Genomic DNA, 18,893 nt, shown 5'->3' with positions numbered 1-18,893 from the left:
TGGAAAAACTATCCCGTGAGGGTGATGCTCATTCGCTGAAAAAGTGTACAAAAGAAAACAATGGCTGACTTGAATTATTCTTTTGACCTGTTATATGCTTAGAAATGTTCAGGTGTTCACTAATATTGTTAAATGAGATCAAACATGAAAAAACAACAAACAAACAAACAAACAAACAAAGGTTTGGTTCTGCAATACTTCAGAAGGGGACAGGAGACGTGTTCATTGCACACTTTTATTCCTACAAAACATTGCACTGTAACATCCACACACATACATAGATACTTCATATCTTAGAGCTTTATAAATAGTTTCCATACACCTGGGTCTCATCTGTATTTCTCAGTGAGCACGGCTGCGAAGGCTGACAGGTACTTGTCCATCGCTGCGTGTGCAACGTGTGTGAAGTCATCGCCCAGGTGAACGGCCAGAGCGACGAGCACACAGTGTGAGAAGAGCTGAGGAGAAGGAGAGAGGTTTGTTACTGGATGAATGCTGTGCTAAACTGTGTTTCTGTTCAATACAAACCCTTAAATCCAAAGTTTAAGATCTGCACCCTTTGGTATATGCTTTGTCAGAGCTGTAATGAAGTCTAATTTAACATTAAAAATGACCGTCAAAAGTGGAATGACTGGTGGGGGCTCTGTGGTCTTTTCACTGCAAAACTGTAAACATGAATCTAGTTCAAAGTGAACCATTCCAGCTCAATGTAAACATACTGAAAATGTAACAACCTGAGGCAGAATAAAAGTGATTTTGGCCTGTGCAAATGTCTGTTAAATGATATATAACAATAGTCTGTTTTTAGTTGCTATCAGGTAATAAGAGTCAGAGTTATACTCTAAGCAACAGTGACCCAGACACCCAGAGGTCATTTCTAGTTTCTAAAACCTAAGAATATGTCCATGTGTACAAAAAATGTCTGGAAGCCCTCACACTCTGCCAGCCAAACTCAAAACCAAAGGAGATCAAATTTGTAAGATCAACAGATTTAACAGCTTAAAACCAATAATCTCCCCTGACATTTTAATTTAATTAAATGTTAGGGGAGCCCAGTAAAAGACGAGGATACCCCTTTATAAACTGCTCGTTAGGAAAGAAAAAAAGGAAAATTATGATATTTAAAAAATATGTGCAAAATAGAAAATAGAACTCTTGCAAGGAACCAAACAATTGTCTTCAACTTCTCTGTGCAAAAATAATATAATGATATTAACACAGTAACACCAGGTGGCACATGTAAAACCATTCAACACACTTTAAACAGAGCGGATACTTTACATTATAACGACAGACACAATGGAGCTACAGCTCAAAGCTTTAATAGGTTTGCTGTGCACTGAAAATAAAATTTAACATTTTATACATCCCACAGTAGTTTATGTTCCCAAAAGTATGCCATTGTGTTATTTCTCCATAGGTGGTAAATATGTTTCTGTTTCATAAGGTGTTTTCGGACCAAACAGTTCTGCAGACTTTTTGAAGAGAAACTTTCCACTAATGGAGTTTCCTGAGAACTACATGTCATGAAAACTTTTTTTTCTGTACACTATGAAAAAGGTTGTGTGGTCCAAAAATGCCTGAAGATAATAGGTGGTTTTGGACCACATAGTTTTTGAAGAGACAGAAAGAGTCTCTGAAACAGGAGCTCAAAAGGTTCCTCTAAACGGGGTTCAAGGAACTAAAATAGTTCATAGTTCCTCGCCATGCAGAATGAATACAAAGGGGGAGGGTTCCAACAGTTCCTATCACTATGAAAAAGTCCATGGGGTCCAAAAAGCATGTGTGACACATGTTAGTTTGACAGCTACAAACAGTTGCTGACTTCAATGACTGAGGTGGTGTCATTGGTAAACCACTGACAGCACAGTGAGGTGGGATTTTTATGCGTCCCCTTTCAGCGTCATGGTGATTAAGAAAAAAATACTGATAAAGTCAAAGTTTGAAAACTAAGCAATTGTATAAAGAAAAGTAGCAACAGCAAAAGTAACGGATCAGGAGATCAGTTTGCGCTAAAGGCACCTTGAACTTGTGGGGGTCGATCCGGAGCAGGTAGGCGTGCAGGGTCTGCAGAGGAGCCAGGGTGACGGTCAGCTGGCTGATGTCTTTGGCTCCCTCGGCGATGGCCAGGACGATTTTCTTGCCATGAGAGAGCAGGTGAGGCGAGCGAGGGCTGATGTCCAGATGGGAGAAGTAGACCTTAGAACCCGGGAAGGTGGTAAACATCCTGTACAAGGAAGTGAGAATTAACATCATAATTTGGATTGGAACACACCTTAAACCTTACTTTTAAACTTTGTCATCAACTCATAGATTAAGTGTTCCTTTATGGATTGTGAAAATACATTTATACAATGAATCCCCCACCAACAGAAAATAAATACAACAACATTTAGGAAAGTCATAGCAGGAACATGGAGATGGAGATTTGGGCTTGTTAGGCTGCTTCTTGACAATGTCATCATCATCATCATCTTCCTCATCATCATCATCATCCTCATGTTGCAAATGCTCATTTTCATGTAGGATTTCAATAGTTTAGTGGTTTATTGATAGTCCTCAAGTCTACAAGTGTAAATGTAAAAAAAAAACGTATTCATAAAGAGGGTCAAGTAAATGGTAATCCCTGTAAATCCACAGGTGTGCCGCAGAGCAAAGATAAGTATCTGTAATAATCAATACAATATCTGAAAGTCAAGGAACACTTCTGAACACTTTTGTATAACTTAGTATGTCGTTAGTTTCGACACACATTAAACATGTGACAGATGATTCATTCAAACACAGAGAAGGTTTGTAAGTATTTTTGGAGTCTGAACATACTGTACCTATGAAGCGCATCTGACCCAATATCTTCAGCCACAGGAGTCAGTCTGGCCCATATTTCTGCAAGCAGGGTTTTCTCTGTCGCTGAGAGCATCGCAGTCTCTCAGAAAAATGACTGCGGCTCTGTATCCAGATGAGATGATTTTACACGTGAGTTAAGTAAAGTACATTTACGCTCATGAAAGGTTTTAGTCGACCATTTTACATCCGAATTGAACGGAAACGCAGATTTGACGAGGTGAAAGTGTCTTTGTGATGAACACGAGGTGTTACTACTTGCAAAGTGTTGATTTCTTCGTTGTTATCGGACAGCAGACAGTGCAGGGCGGGGGCTCCGCACCACCAGCGCTGCGCTATCTGCTGCGTGTCTGACGTGCGTCACAGCCGGCATCCCTACTGCGTCACTAACTTGCTGACCCCCCAAAGTGGTGTGGGTCTCCAATGCTGCACCTTTTGGTGCCACAATTTGGAGAATGAATACAGGTTATTGTCCTTTATCTGCTCTTACTTTAAAACATTTTAAATAATAATTGTATATTATATAACAATTCAATTTTTCCATCTGACTTTAAGCACTTCCATCTTTAGCCTACTTGCTTTTCTTTTCTTTTCTTTGACTGTGGGAGAAAACGATTCAGTTTGAATCAGAAGTTTTCCTGCAGCTTGGAGTTTTTTTTCCAGATAAAGTTTATGAGCTGCTGCTATCTGGAGCCCAATAAGCTTTTGTTCAAGACTCAATCAATCAATCAATCAATCAATCAATCAATCAATCAATCAATCAATCAATCAATCCACCACAGATGTTAGCTCAAGATACTTTACCAAAGAGTAGGTAGAAGTCTGTACTCTGTTATATTATTTCCAAAGTGTAACAGTGGGCGTGAGGCCAGTCGGTCTAAAGTGTGTGGACCACAGAGAGGACTTAACATTTGCTGTGAGAGTCTTTTATTTCATGATTTTTCATTTTTAAAAATGTAAGTAAAAAAACAACAACAACAAAGCCCCTGAGTGACTGCAGCATTAAGAACATTCAAGTCTTCACATGAGGCCTCACTTTGAAAGCTGGGCCTCAAAAGCAGTTCAACTCCAAGCAGCCTTCAAGCCTCTGATACTAAAGTTTTTTAGGGCTGCCTTTACAAACAAAGGAATGTAAAAATAGATTTGTTGGTAAAGGTTTAAAAAAAACTAGGGGGCTTACACAACAGACCTCGTGTTCACTTAAGGACAAAAATGTAATTCAAGATTACATAATTTAGCAATGAACAAGAAGAAGAAGAAAAAAAAAATGAAATAAACAGAAACACGGATCAGGGTATTCTCATCCTCATGGATTTTATTAATCTCATAGAAAACACTTTAAATATTAAAATAAAACAAATATTGGAAAATGTACAATTAAAAAAAAGGTATTATTGCATCAAATGTAAAAAAGGAATGCTAATTGTCTAGCACCCCATGTATAGAGGCTTAGTCCTCAAAGAGGGCGGCCCGGGTTCAAGTCTGACCTGTGGCTCCTTTTTCTGCATGTCATCCCCCCCCCCCCCCCCTCTAATGTCCTACTCTATCAACTGTCCTATCTAAATAAAGGCAAAAGCCCCAAAATAAATCAAATGTCCTAAGGATAAAGGGCTGTCATTAACTGTACTTCCACATCCCATACCTTATCATATCACCTGGAATATCAATAGATAGATATTTTATTGATCCCGAGGGAAATTCAAAGCATCTAGTAGCAGGTTATAAAGACGTACATGACATGAAACATTTGTTACAAATCAACCACAAAACCGACGCCCTCCCTCCCATGTATACATATTAACCTGAAAAAAAGATTTAAAGAATACCTCTAGATGAATCAAACTTAAACTGTGCAGTTAAAAAAATTAGACTTATACAAGAAATGGACATAACCCGTAGCGGGATCAAATTATATGTGTAATTTAAACAAGAACCTTTAAACAGTTGAGGAAAGAATCTGTAATTAGACCTGAATATTAAAAAAAAAAAATGTTGACCTTCTGAAGCTGTGTTGTTTATATATGTACAGCAATGTTTAAATGATCAAAAAACAGACATTAAATATATATATATATATATATATATATATATATATATATATAATATCAAAGACTAACAAATATAATAGCATACTACACTACACCAATCATCCAGTCAGACATCATATATGACCTTAAAGGAGGGTCGCATGTGCCAGTGAGATTATCACATAGGACCCTCCCATCAAGGCTCTTCAGAAATGATGATGACCTTATATGACCCCGCTCCACCCTTATTTGTGCCAGTCACACAAGCAGTTTGTGTATTAAACCCCCTGTGAGGTTTTAAATGACTAATGATGGTAGTTTTTTAAAAGCACTGATAATTATGTGTTTTACTACTACTCTACTCTAAAAAAGACTTTATGCATTCATGTTCATTTTATTTGAAGCATTGATAGACGTTTCCCTGTCAGCTGTTACTCAGTGGTATCGTAAGGGCTGACTTAGCACATCTGTGTGTGTGTGTGTGTGTGTGTGTGTGTGTGTGTGTGTTGGAGGGGCACAGATCTTGTTTAAAAAAAATGCACAGTCATCCTCTTTTCCTGAATGTGGTCATCGCTAACAGGGCTTGGTGTAAGTAGGGTGATAGTGTGGAACAGGATCATTGGTCAGTTCATCAAAAATGTCACCGCTCTCTACAAATCACTTATTGAGCGCTTTTCAAGTCTGAGAGCCACTTAAAGTACTGTGACATTGTAACTTTTGCACTAAAAGATTCACAGATGGCTATTTCTTCAGAAACAGTTTGGGATTCATCACACCCACGAGTAATGAATCTGATTTTACCAAACTCCTACATGCTCAAATGAACACCTTCATGTAAGCAAAACGCTGCTCTTTTTTTAAACAGATATAATGGACTATCTAATAACTATCTAATGGACTAACATCCCTTTTTGGATGGATTAGGACAGATAGAGAGTGCTAACTAAAACCAAGACCAGGAGTTGAACCTGCAAAGAGTCCTACTGAGATGAGAACTTGTGTTCATGGGGTGCCTGCCCTACCAACTGAGCTAAAGCAGCACTCAAATACACAGCTCTGCTAAACCAACTGGATTTAAATGAAGTGATTCAAATTTGAATTAAAACCAAATTAAAATGTAAATTAAAATGTTATCTTAAGTTACAGTTTGAAGATGATGAAATGTCTTTCTTGAGGACACAATCTTTTTTCGTCTTTGATCAAGACAACTGCACGCAGGTTTAGGGTCACTGATTTAAGAGTAGTTGGGGCATCAAACAAACAACATGTCCATTAGTATTTATTTGGCTATACAACAGGTCTTGTGATGAGTTAAAGATAATAGTGTGCATTCTTTTTATCCAACCATAATGCTAAATACAACATGCTCCAGGTGAGGCTCGAACTCACAACCTCGGCATCACTCTGCAGGTTACTGTCTTATAAGTACCGCGCGCTGACCGATTGCGCCACTGGAGCCTGTGTACATGGTCCACTCCTATCGTTGCCAAGTTTGAATTTGGGTTGGGTTTGAATGGGAGTTACCACAATCAGAAAAGATAAAGATGAAAATTGTCCACTCCTTACAGCAGGGGCGTGTCCAGACTTTTTTTTTTTGACTGGGGTGGCCCAGCTAGGGCACTGACTGATGAAGGATTAGCAGGAAGTTTGTGAGCACACAACATGAATGAAGTTATTTCCCCTGGCTATCTCCACTTATCAAATCTCATTTTAGGTTACCAAAAAGACAACTTATGAATCTTAACTCTTTAAGGACTCAAAAATAAATAAAAAATGTCACAACTTAAAGTGTAAAAAAAGTTATTTGCATGCAAAATCCAAAGTGTGCAAAGTATTTATTTAAAATGCGAAGAACTGTAACTTAAGACAATGTGCTATGTTGTAATGTAAAGAAAACTACAAGCATCCATTCCAACACAGCACGAATGCTTGTCCAACTTGCCAAGGCAAGTTGCCAATCAGATTTCAAGGGGGTCCCATGCTCCCTTTTGCCCCCTCTTTGGCCACGCCCCTGCCTTACAGAAAAAGAACAAAACAGGACATTAAGGTCCTTTTTTTTTTTTTTAGCTCATTGTCTTCAGCAGTAGTCTGGTAAATTGTCTCTGCTCTCATCAGTGTGATGATCTGTAAGGGGGCCAGATCACTTCACTGCTACTGTAGTTAAAGGTACTGGGTTATCTGTGTGTTTGTGTTGAATTGCTGAGGACCTTTAAGTGTTGGAGTGGTGTGCTGCCCCCTTGTGGAACGATTGTAGAAAAGTACTGAAGCTCTCAAGTGTTCTTGGTTCAAACTGAAACATTTTTATTTGGTAGGCCTCTTACTGTTTTCTTACATTCACAGAAGTGCAATAGAATACATTAGATGATCATAAATATATACTTTTGCACCTTAATCTTCCACACTATCTCTTCACACGTTTCATGAAGAGTCTTATCGCAACATCTAATCCTTTGTCACCTTTCCGTTAAATTGAATTCTGTTTTTTGTTTGCCCACCAGGGGCCGTGATAGAGAGTGGAACCTGTTGATTTTAGTTAACCAAGTGATGACTTGTTTTCATAAAGAGACCACTTATTCTCTGAACAGGAAGAAGGAACTGATGACAGCAGCCAGTAGCATTTCAGTCCTATCAGGGTTTTTTTATTTTTTAAATGAACCAAATTACTTATTTTCTTACATGACTTCACTCTGGCTAACTCCAGGGTGACTGCTGCAGAACAAATCTCTGCCCATAGCCCCAGCAAAACACGAGTAGCTGCATTTTCAACCTACCTTGTGGAGTCACAGAGCTGCAATCCAAACCTCCACATACACGCTCGTCTAAAAAACTGCAGCAGTCTACTCCACATGCACATTTTGGAAGACAGCTGCATATGTCAGGTGAAGGTTCTGGCCGGTGCTTTGAGGGAAAAATCTGCAGCTGCTGTCTCCCAAAACCTGCAGGTGGAGGTAAAAGCTGCAGGTAACTGGCTGGGGATGCAGGCAGCTCAGTAACTGTGTCAGAGAATAGAGTTAGGGGCATGGGAAACAACTTAATGAATGACTTCTTGTATGAATTCTTACTTAGCTCCACCCCACTGGGTCAGTGTGTACTCCTTATAAAACAGTGATCTGCAGAATGATGCAGGTTTCCAGTGCTTCATGGTCAAGACAGGGAATCTTCACTATGTAAACAGCTATTTTCACATGTTGTACTGTGTGGGTGTGGACTGGCTCTAAAGTTCTGTTTGTTATGTTTTGTTCATTTTGTTATAGATGGGTGAACAGCTTCATATTCATATTTTTTTATAATTGTGATGAACTCTGTGAAACGCCCAGCATATTCACACCAAAGTTAAGATGAAAACAGATATAACTAGCAGGCTGTAAAAGGCTCCAGTGGCGCAATCGGTCAGCGCGCGGTACTTATAAGACAGTAACCTGCAGAGACATGCCGAGGTTGTGAGTTCGAGCCTCACCTGGAGCACTGGAGTTTTCTCTGAAATATACATTTTTACCACTTAATAGTTTTACACTAGAGTATTCAGCTTACAGGAAAACCTTCATGATGTAAGGCTAATGCACATCATCAGTGAATCAGGTGTTTCAGGTGTTTCAGACATCAAACACATGTTATAGGCGACCCAACCAGACTTGAGCAGATCCCAGCCGGTGTCCCAGCAGTAACATACAGATCTGTCCCCTCTAGCCAGAGCCATCTGACGCTCTCTCAGCTCACTCTACAACTGAAAGGTGCATATATTACAACATTTAAATTATTTTTTAAATTATAAGGAAATATTACAGTGATTATTTATCTCCAGATAGTTTGGAGGTGTGCTTATAGAAAAGCTCTGGGGTTAGTTTGGGATGTGATAAGATGTCTTTTCTTTGGGCCCGGAGGTCCTGCAGATCAGACTTTATTTGCAAACATTTGGAGCAGTGTAGTTTTTAGCTCAGATCTCAAAAGTGATGCAAGCTGTTGAATATTAACAGAAGATTGATAATCCTTCACGGACCCGGCTGATCAAAACTCTCAATACTTTAATTTCAAAGCCTGCAATCAACACCAAACTTAAAGCGTTAAAGCACCAGACTTCAAACTTTAAATCAGGTCCAATTGTTGATGTGTCATATCTCCTCATTACTCCACAAGGTGGAGCTAGGAAGTAGGAAGTGAGTGATATGGACTTATGGATGATACACATGTAAAACTGTGAGGCATTGTTTTTCTTATGAAACTTAAGTTGCAACATATTTATTGTTTCACTGTTTACCTGTGGTTGATCTTTATCTAGCAAGTTACAAACGTCAACCAATGAAACCTCTTTAAAAAGCGTTACCAAACCTCTCCAGCTTCCTGCCCCAGCTGATTAAAGATAAAGATCAACTTTATTGATTCCCCATTGGGGGACATTTTTTTGTTACAACAGCTCAAAAACAGAAGTATAATTAGTAAAAATAGCAAAAAGTTAAAAAACAAACATATTTACATTAATTAAATAAAGCAAGAAATTGCAATAGAGATAAAATAATACTAGGCATATACTATAAAGACTTTCACTTGTGGAAAGACAGAGGACAGTTCTTATTAAAGAAGCACACACAGTGTGTATTATCTGTAAAGCTCGTTTCCTGCAGCTACGCTTTGTAATCAGTCTTTACAGAAGGAAAGCGATTCTCAGTAAGTCCTGAGCGTAATGTGACTCTCACTCAGCAAGCAGTACAACAAAAAGCAAAGGGTGCTGCAGTTATTAGTATTAAGGGAAAAAAAACAGATATTGCAAAGGATTTAGGGAGTCATTTATGTGCATGTGTGGGAAGTTAGTATGTGTGTGTATTGACATTTATTTACCAGCCTGCAAAACAACAAACAGAAAATGCAACTGAAAAAAAAGAAATCTCACATTGACAAAGATGCACTTTTCCATTCACATAATTCAGATTGTCTCCTCATGTGGTCATTTGTACCTCACATGGATAAGAGCTCAGGCGCAGTATACATCACAGAAAGCAAAGGTCCAGGAGTCAGAAAGTTTGGCAGCATGACGTGCTAGCAGGGCCTGCAGCAGGAAGTTGTCTGCATAAAAGTGAAACTGTGCAGCATGTAACCAAGCAACCGCCAACCCAACTACACCGCAGAGACAGACTGGAGAAAACAGCTTCTTCGCAGTTCTTAGAAATAACATCACAGGCACCTGCACACACACAAACACACACACAATTGATACATCCTGCTTCTGATTCAAACTATGTGGCTCACTAGTTGTTCTGAAATGGATTGGATTGGCCAGAGGAAACTAAAAATAATAAAATAAAGCATTCAAATTGTTCTGACATCAAAAACTAGCTTAGAGTATATCTAGCATAATTTTAGCATTACTTAGCATTAATGAGGCATGAAAAAATTCAACCAACTGTGTGAAGAAAATACTGTAGCACAATCCCTCCTCATGCTGTCCCCACCTCTCACCCAACTCATTTTCATACAGTCCCTTGCACAGTTTGCTGGTTGGTGGCATCTGGACATCAACTGAGTATTGATTACAAACCAAAACCAGTGAAGCAACCAAATGTCACGAGTATCATCAGGCCAAGTACTTATGACATTCAATGTAAAACATCAGTGGTCATTTTGTGATTCATTCTGATTATATTTTGCAAGTCAACACAACCACAGCTGACCCAAATGTAAAGCATGAATTTGATCTAATCACAGCTTTATAGAGTGTCTGTATTGTTTTTCCAGACGGAGTTACATTTTCAGCATGAGTATATTCTCGTATATATTTGGGGCCTCTGCCTAGTTTTTAGTAACATTTCTTTCCTGCTAATAACTACATTTATGTGTCAATGCTTCTAAACCAGTGTACAGAAGTTCATTTTTTTATGCATCACTGGAAAGAACCTTACTCTCATGTGCACATGCGGATGTGTCCAGTGTGACACAAACTAAACCAAAATAAAACTTATACCAGCTCTTGAATGTGAAAATGTTTGTCTGTTTCAACCCTGTTATAAACGGGGAAGAGGATGTTGAAATAAGCAGCAGGAGCCCAGTGCATTAACATACTGTATCTGTGCATTGTGTATCAGTTTAGATACCGTTTAAATATAAAAGTACAAATATTTAGTTTTTTTGGGCATAATTCAAGATCTCTGAAGACACACACATATGTTCTTTAACCTAAAAAGATGTCATGTCTGTTACACACATTCACTTTTAAAGTCAATAGTACTTCAGCATATGGGGGATTATGTAGTCAAGGGCATCTCAGCGCTGCTCTTTAATTTTTCCTGCCCATTTTCTATCCAGCCAATTTTAAGGATCAAATGGGTGACGTTTCAACAACACACGTTTGAAAATGACGTCAGGCAACCAGACTCTTTGGTTTATTAGATCACCTACCATCAGTATTCATGGAACTCAAATATGAGCAAGGGAATAAGCGATTAAAAGAAGAAGTATATCTTTTCACATATTTCATGTGATGTGATTTCACTCCTGAAAAGTGTAAACTAATTTAAATGTTATGGTATTATTTTGGTTGGTAAAAGCTTGTAAGTAAGACCCTGTGATGGAAAGCATGACATTAATTTAAATTTTAAAAAAAAGAAAAAAGCAACATTTGGTTCAGTCTAGATAATTGGCACACATATTTGATTTATATTTTGTATGAATTAATGACTAATCCGTATCAAACAATAATGTTCGCTGCATGGAATAATTAATTCCATTTGCTTTTTTTTCTTTAGCAGCTGTCAGGGTTTACATCATTTAAAAAAAAACACAGCAAACTGATGACATAACATTTTGAACAGATGGGACGTGTGTCTTTTCTACCACACAGTTATGTAAACCCTTGTAATTATAACAAGCTTGCAGACTTCTAATAGACAGCACGTATGTTAACAGCTACCTGTAGTTATTTGGTTTCCCCAGTAGGGGGCGCAGTGAGGTCATGCCGGGTAGCAGCAGCAGCAGTCAGTCAGTCGGTCGGTTGCTCGCTGGCCTGTCATCATCCAGCGGTGGAGGCTCCAGCAGCAGCAGCAGCAGCAGCGTGGGCGGACCGGTACTCACTACAGTCACACTGATACTACTGTAAGCCGGTGTGTGTGTGTGTGTGTGTGTGTGTGTGTGTGTGTGTGTGTGTGTGTGTGTGTGTGTGTGTGTGTGTGTGTGTGTGAGACAGATCCACCGGAGAGCAGTTTGTACTCTGCTAATATTTCACATCTTTATGGGACTCCGCCCTCGCTAACATCTGGTGCTCGCAGCTTGATAGTGAAACTACTATGCGATGGATAACTTGTGAATTGACCTGCGTTAGCGTCTCACCGGTGGAGGGGCTGCGGGAACCGTACACCGTTTGAAAGGTAAGCGTGGGGGGACACAGTGTTTTTTTTTTACATCGAGCATGTCACTTCTAACACCGGCTGTCAGTCTCTGCACAGCTCGATGCTGCTTTTTTTTCTTCTAAACGCTTGGAGCACCGAGCTGGTGACACATGACGTTCCATGTGCAGGTCATTTGTAAAGGCTCTGCAGCAAACCGGGGTCTCTGGGTGGGGTCTCTCCCAGACCCATGGGTGTCTGTTAAGATGCTTGTTGTTTCACAGGGAGTTTTTACACATCTGGAATGGTAACCTTTCAAATTAAAATGTCAAGATCTGGTGACGCTTCTGGCCAAGTTGTCATGACAGGAGGCGGGGGTTGAAGTGAAAGTCACAGGTGTGTGTGTGTGTGTGTGTGTGTGTGTGTGTGTGTGTGTGTGTGTGTGTGTGTGTGTGTGTGTGTGTGTGTTGCATGCACATATACAGAACATGGTGCACATTCACCCCGAAAGGTTTGCAAGAATGATTTATGGTTTTCAGAAAACTTCTGTCTCGGCTGCAGTGGAGATGAAAGAGGGGCCAGTTCGGTTGCTAGCAGCACAGAAATCCCACAGAGACAATTAAACCAGTGACCCGTGTCATCAAGGATTTGTTTTGGCTTCCTGTTTGGAAGGAAGGTAGGAAGCGGACTTTGGGGCCAGATGGCAGGAGCGCACACACACACACAAATGCACACACACACACACACACACACACACACACACACACACACACACACACACACACACTCACGCAAAAACTGATACGCACACACCTGGAGCAGCCCGTCAATGTTCCTACAGGGGGGAAGACAGGATTAGTAACCAGAGTTTGAACCTGTGACATGCTGCCAAGCTTCAAATCTGAACTCTTACTGATGTGCACATCAGTTTAGTATCTGTAATGACCTCAAACCCTCGATTGTTACCATTATTAATGTCTGCAGAATGTCTTTTATCTGTACTACAAAACGTCCTCAGAAGTGAATACTGGTAAGTTATAGCAAAGTTAGTTCCTTTTTGTTTCACTTTACATGTAGCTGAAGCTGTGAGATCTTCTGCTGCTTGATCTTTGTGGTTAAAAGAGATTGACAAACGAAAGTAACAGATTATATATTTAACTGAAGTAAAGAGACGGAAAGGTTAAGGCTTATTTATTTGTTTTGTTTTTAACAAGTACAATTTGAGTGTTTCTATTTTTATGCAACTTTACACTTATAGTACATTGCAACAAGTATTGCCATTTCTTCTCGAATTAATTTGTCTGAGAGTTTAAAAAGTTACTTTTGGATTACGCTTTTCATTACGCTCCTGTTCAGTAAAAGGCCATGTGTCTCAATTTTGAGGGATTAAGGATTAAGTGGACCTCTATGGGTTGAGCAAATTAACCTACTTTTCAAAGGCATAATAATGAGAAGGCTACACTAGCAGCGCACGTACAGCTACAGGGTTTTTGTGAGTCACAGGAAAGTACAAGTAGGAGAGCTTTAAGAAGTCACTGACAGGGTGGCGGGTCTGGGCTGGAGTGTGTAACACAAAACCTTCAGCTTTGTGATCTGTCTGTGCTTCCTGCTCACATGAAGTTTGAGAATTTGACATCCTCAAATACTCATGCAGATTAAAAAGCTCCTGTGAGGAACTTTTGGTTTGTGTTGATTTTATTGACACTTGCTGACCAACTGGTTCCTCACATAGATAGTCCTGTTCACCTGCGATCAGTGTCTTTTAACAAATTCCCTCACCATCTGTGTTCGTAACAGTGTAGATGTATCACTCATTGAGAACCTGTACCTGCGGAAAGCGTAACAATGAGTCTGCTTCTATGTAACTCATCACTTTGCATGACAGTTACCCTGCCGCAGTGGTTTCAGGCATTAAAAACAATTATATAGAAATATTCATTTGTACTTAATAATAATAATAATAAAGTTTATTTATAAAGCACTTATCAAAACCAACATCACAAAGTGTTTTACAGAAAAAAAGAAAAATCCCAACAGTCAAAATACACAACAATAAAATCCTATTAAAAAAGCATGAAAAATAAAACAACAGTGCAGCAATCATCCAATGAACAGAGAAAAGAGAAACAACCGAGACAAAGATTGGCTAAAGTTAACAGTGAAACAAATAAAACATCATGGATGAAACAAGGATTATGAGAAGTTAAATTCTCTTTTGCTTTTGTAGGTCATGAAGAAGTCGCAGTATTAATTTTATAAGCAGCTAAAAAGTCTCCACAGGAACTTCAAACATGGTTAGAAAAGGATTGTTTTGATAAGTCCAGTGGAAAAATACATCATGAAACGTGTTCTTAATATATCTCCATCTGTTGTCTGGTAGAAGGAACAGAGGCTTTTTCTATTTATCTCCATTTTCTAGATCAAAGTTTACTGCCAGATGTGCCGCTCCGACATCATGCTATCCGTTCACTGTGCTTGTTTAGATCCAGGCAGTAGAGCCAGAAGAGAAGGCCAAATAGACGGAGCTACAACCAGTCTATGACTACAGCCCCGCCTAGTGGCAGGCAGCTGCGTTACAGCTTGGATTAAATATCTTTTTACCTACATCAAGGGCCGACTTAATGAAAATAGTAGTGATGTATTTAACTGACAAGTAATTCTGAGGGTGATAAGTAACGTTCAGTCGACTAAACTCGCACATCCAATTTTCCCATCCCATTATACCACCAAATAAATTAAAAAATGGTTCTGATTTGTAGCGTCAACTGAAAAGCAGCAGCGTGGGAAAGATCCGCCCTTTGTAATAAAACATGTCCTGACTTTGACAAATTCAACGTACTTTACAAATGTAAGATACACACAGAGTGTCACCCAGAGCTCTTAAAAGAAATATCAGTGCATCCTGGTAGAGGTTTTGTGTGGTTTGAATCATCAGTCTGTAAGTGTGAATATGGTAGGTGTGTGTCTGTGTGTGTGTGTGTGTGTGTGTGCACAGTGGCATACAGGTGTGTTTTCTTCTTCTTTTGTCCCTTTCCTCTGGCACACTGAACGTTCTGGCAAAAGCGTGTTTGAACAGGTCGGATTGAAAAGAAGCAGCATACAGGTTTATTTCTGGGTCGAGCTCTCACAAGTGAAATTTAGCTTCCTGTTTATTTTACACCGAGTCCTATGGGTGTATGAGAGAGGAAAACTCGTTTGGGTTTCTACAGAAGTCCTCCAGTGTTTTCACAATGCATTTTTCATGGCAGTGTGCCCCATGAGTGGATCTCCTCCAGTGCCTACAAGCTGCACTGTTTATCTTCGCTGTGCTTTATGCCCTTACTTGTCACTGCACATGAAGTTCTTACATCTTGGATATGCGTGTCTAGACATCTGAGTAAAGATACATTGAGTAAGAACTGCATCTCTGGGAGTACTGTGCCTTTAAGTGCCAGGTTTTGCTTGGAGACATTAGCCTGCTTCTCAACTTCATATTGGTATCTTTATCATTTCTGTTCATCTTTTGTGGACATAATAACTCTTATCCAAAGTTCTATGTTTGGTTAGAGATGGGACATTCATAATGATTACTTTTTACTTTTATTATTTTATTGCTGTGTGTTAGTTTATTATAAAACATGTCCATTGTGGATCCAAGAGAGTGTCACAAAAGAGCTGGTTTTATCTGGACAGCAGTCCTGAACCAAAAGTGAAAACAAACACACTATCTTCACACACACTTCAGGCAATGTCGGTCAGCTTTACTTTATGTTGCCTTTTCCAGTGTTTATGCTGCCCCGAGGATAACTCCTACCCATTTTGGTGATCCCTTGACTCTTCCTTTAGCTATGGGCTTTACATTATTGAACATAATGTTCGAAATACTGCCAATGGATTGCCCTGATATTGACTGCGGACATTCACGTCCCACGTTCCATGGACCTGCAAAGCTGATGCCTGTTAGCTTCAGCTTGAATTGTCTGTTTCTTGATTGTTTGCAAAGGTTAGCAGTATGCTAACATGCTAAAGTGGGAGCATGCCTATGTTACAACATTTCTAAGATTTTTTCCAAAATTCCCACATTTCCTTTTTCATACATTTGTATCAGTTAGGGTAAGTTACCCTACACCCTACCCTGTGGGAAGATAGGGCCTAATTTTGAGAAAATTCTTAGAAATGTGGGAACATAAAGCTAAAGTAAGGTGGTGAAAATTTTGGTTTGAAAATTTTGGTTTGATAGAAATTTGATGTGGATATTCTTGTCCTCAAACTGCTGAGCTGAGCTTTTTTTGTGTTTGGCCAACATTAGCTGGCTAACATGCTAAAGTCAAGCGGCAGAATTTGAATGACAAATGAACTTCGCTGTGTAAGCATTGTCTCCATGAGCATGTTTGCATGCTGATGCTAGCTCCAGGGCAGCCTTATGGTGCTTTCAGACCTGCACAATGCACCCGGAAAAAGCAGGTTTCACTGTATGCAGTGACAGGGACAGTCTCTCGCCGTGGGGGACCACACTCAGGGAAGATCTCAGGAGCAGTCTGCGTTAATTTTTTCTATATATTTTCAGGAGTGCCGAAAACGGCTTAAAGGGTCCCTTCAGGCTCTATTTAAAAAAAAAAAATCCACCTCCAATCGTTTGCCCTCCAGTCATTTGCCCTCGTGTCCCCGCAGCTGAAACTGTACAGAATAATTCATCATAAGTTTGTTGTGCACATAAGCACAGAGGTTTCAGCAGTTGTTTTGCAATAGTCTGGTTCTGGTTGCACAATACATTTTTTTTTTTTTTTTTTTTTTACCAGTGGATCTGCTTTTCTGATTCATGGTTTTATAGTGGTATTGTTGCTTCAGCTATGCATCCTATAAATGGCTGCAAAGAGGGTCACCAGTGAAAAAAAAAGTATATGGTGGTCAGTCTATAAAATAGCAACGGTAGGGAATCCCTTGTTTAGCCCAAATAACAGTTTAGTGCAATTGATATCAGTCATATTGTGTGGTCTCTGTCTTGTGTAAGCTTACAAATGTAGATTGGATTGTCATGGTTCTACATGAACGCAGCCTCAACACTGCGCACTATAGCGGACTATGTCACATGTTTCGTAACTGTACACACTACCAGGTGAGAGCAGGACTAAGAGAGACTGCGATGCTGTTTGTTTTACCTCCTGTGCCCCCTCGTTGACCAAATGATCAAGATTGAAGCTGATCCGCAGCAATCTGGACAGGGATTTCTCTAATTCTCTCTCTCTCTCTTTCTCGCTCTCCAACTCTCTGTCTCTCTCATCATGTCTCTGTCAATTTTTTTTGTTCCTGCTACTGTGTCACACTTGCTCCTGTTTCCCACATTATCACACATCATCATCATACTGAATTGAAAACACAAAGGCCTTATCAGCGGGGCACATCTGACAACAGATGGTACAAAAAGAAAGACAAATCTTACCAGCTATTTTTACTCCTCAGAACAGAAGGATTGAAAAAAACAAAAAAACATAAGACACAATATAGACAACAGTCTCGAGTGAGTACTGAAGTATATCACTCAGTTTGTCCTCTTTTCACACCGTGTATAATGACAACCGATATGCCATATTGTATCTAATCTAACAATCTAGTCTTTGTTGATGGTCTGTTGTCTGATGTTTCCTTTCTTCGCCTATGGATGAGGAAGGATATGAAGGCTGTAGGGATTGTGAGTCCATAAATTAAAAAAGTACATCAAACAGATTGTCGAGGGTTAATGACACGGATCAGTGACCGTACAGTGCACATATGAATGGATGGGTTACAGAGAGGTCATGAATGGATTATTGAATAAAGAGTATGTTAGGGCGGATGAGTGATGGGTTGAGGCAGTTTCTTTGAAAAGTCTGACTTTAAGGTTTTAATCTGTGGGCCAAAGCTATATATTTTCTGACTGTCTGAGGAACATGAGAGAAAAATACACTTTCAAGTGTTAACAGTGTGACTAGCTTCTGACAGTTGATGCTCAGCAGGGTATTTTATGAATCTACTGTAACAGCTGATGGCTACACTGAAACCACCAAAGACCCTTTATAGATGGGACCACATCCTCCCAATCTGGTCTGAGCTGTGGGATACCACAGGGATCCATCCTAGGCCCTCTACTATTTTCACTATACATGCTCCCATTGGGTCAAATTATCCAGAAGCACAACCTCTCATACCACTTCTACGCAGATGACACTCAGCTTTATGTACCGGTCAAACCAAACAATCTCGCAGAACTCACCTCTCTTACACAATGCCTTGAAGACATAAAACACTGGATGGGCCATAACTTCCTACAATTAAATGAGTCAAAAACCGAAGCTGTTCTTTTTGGCCCCCCGACATCATCAAACAGGTCTCCAACAGCTTATATATTAGGTCACAGCCACATTAGGCCCCACGCCAGGAACCTTGGCTTTATCTTCGACTCAGGCTTTACATTTGATCAGCAGGTAAATACAGTTTTCAAATCCAGTTTCTTTCAGCTCCGTACAATTTCCAAGCTAAAACCTATCCTCTCATTCAGTGCCTTACAGACAGTAACCCATGCGCTCATTTCATCCCGGCTTGACTACTGCAATTCTTTATATACCGGGATAAGCCAGTCGTCCCTGTCCCGTCTTCAGCTGGTCCAAAATGCTGCAGCAAGGCTGCTGACTGGAACCAAGAAGAGGGAGCATGTCAGTCCTGTCCTAGCGTCCCTTCATTGGCTCCCAATACGATT

The 18,893-nt window shown here is 39.8% G+C and overlaps 2 protein-coding genes and 2 non-coding genes across 9 annotated transcripts in view; 2 read left to right on the top strand and 2 right to left on the bottom strand.

Annotated features, from left to right (window-relative positions):
- Positions 1-221: 221 nt before the first annotated feature.
- On the bottom strand, positions 222-3,153 carry hbae4 (hemoglobin alpha embryonic-4). Its single transcript, XM_061028891.1, has 3 exons — positions 2,829-3,153; positions 2,023-2,227; positions 222-458 (listed from the first exon to the last, which is right to left on the bottom strand). The coding sequence occupies exons 1-3, from the start codon at positions 2,918-2,920 to the stop codon at positions 330-332; spliced, it is 426 nt and encodes a 141-aa protein (XP_060884874.1). The 5' UTR covers positions 2,921-3,153; the 3' UTR covers positions 222-329.
- Positions 3,154-6,235: 3,082 nt separating this feature from the next.
- On the bottom strand, positions 6,236-6,329 carry trnai-uau (transfer RNA isoleucine (anticodon UAU)). The gene is made up of 2 exons: positions 6,292-6,329; positions 6,236-6,271 (listed from the first exon to the last, which is right to left on the bottom strand). It is a non-coding gene; the product is annotated as a tRNA-Ile (tRNA).
- A 1,913-nt stretch (positions 6,330-8,242) lies between these two features.
- Positions 8,243-8,336, top strand: trnai-uau (transfer RNA isoleucine (anticodon UAU)). The gene is made up of 2 exons: positions 8,243-8,280; positions 8,301-8,336. It is a non-coding gene; the product is annotated as a tRNA-Ile (tRNA).
- Positions 8,337-11,840: 3,504 nt separating this feature from the next.
- Positions 11,841-18,893, top strand: part of rhbdf1b (rhomboid 5 homolog 1b (Drosophila)) — a 51,569-nt gene continuing 44,516 nt past the window's right edge. For 3 of the 6 annotated variants that reach the window (XM_061027699.1, XM_061027701.1, XM_061027697.1), the window contains exon 1: positions 11,841-12,223. The gene's annotated coding sequence lies outside the window, so the exon portion shown is untranslated. The remainder of the gene's footprint in view (positions 12,224-18,893) is intronic. The other 3 variants (XM_061027700.1, XM_061027702.1, XM_061027698.1) reach the window with 3 other exon arrangements.

This window comes from Labrus mixtus, chromosome 21 (genome assembly GCF_963584025.1).
Source record: "Labrus mixtus chromosome 21, fLabMix1.1, whole genome shotgun sequence".
Lineage (NCBI taxonomy): Eukaryota > Metazoa > Chordata > Actinopteri > Labriformes > Labridae > Labrus > Labrus mixtus.
This window is presented reverse-complemented; position numbering and strand designations above follow the sequence as displayed.

Bases quoted from the DNA above. Each gene is read 5' to 3' on its own strand.
- hbae4 (XM_061028891.1), bottom strand. From the start codon at position 2,920: ATGCTCTCAGCGACAGAGAAAACCCTGCTTGCAGAAATATGGGCCAGA. The intron at 2,228-2,828 runs GTACAGTATGTT...TTCCTTGTACAG, and splicing joins GGGTCAGATGCGCTTCATAG to GATGTTTACCACCTTCCCGG. The intron at 459-2,022 runs GTGCCTTTAGCG...CCTTCTCCTCAG, and splicing joins TCGACCCCCACAAGTTCAAG to CTCTTCTCACACTGTGTGCT.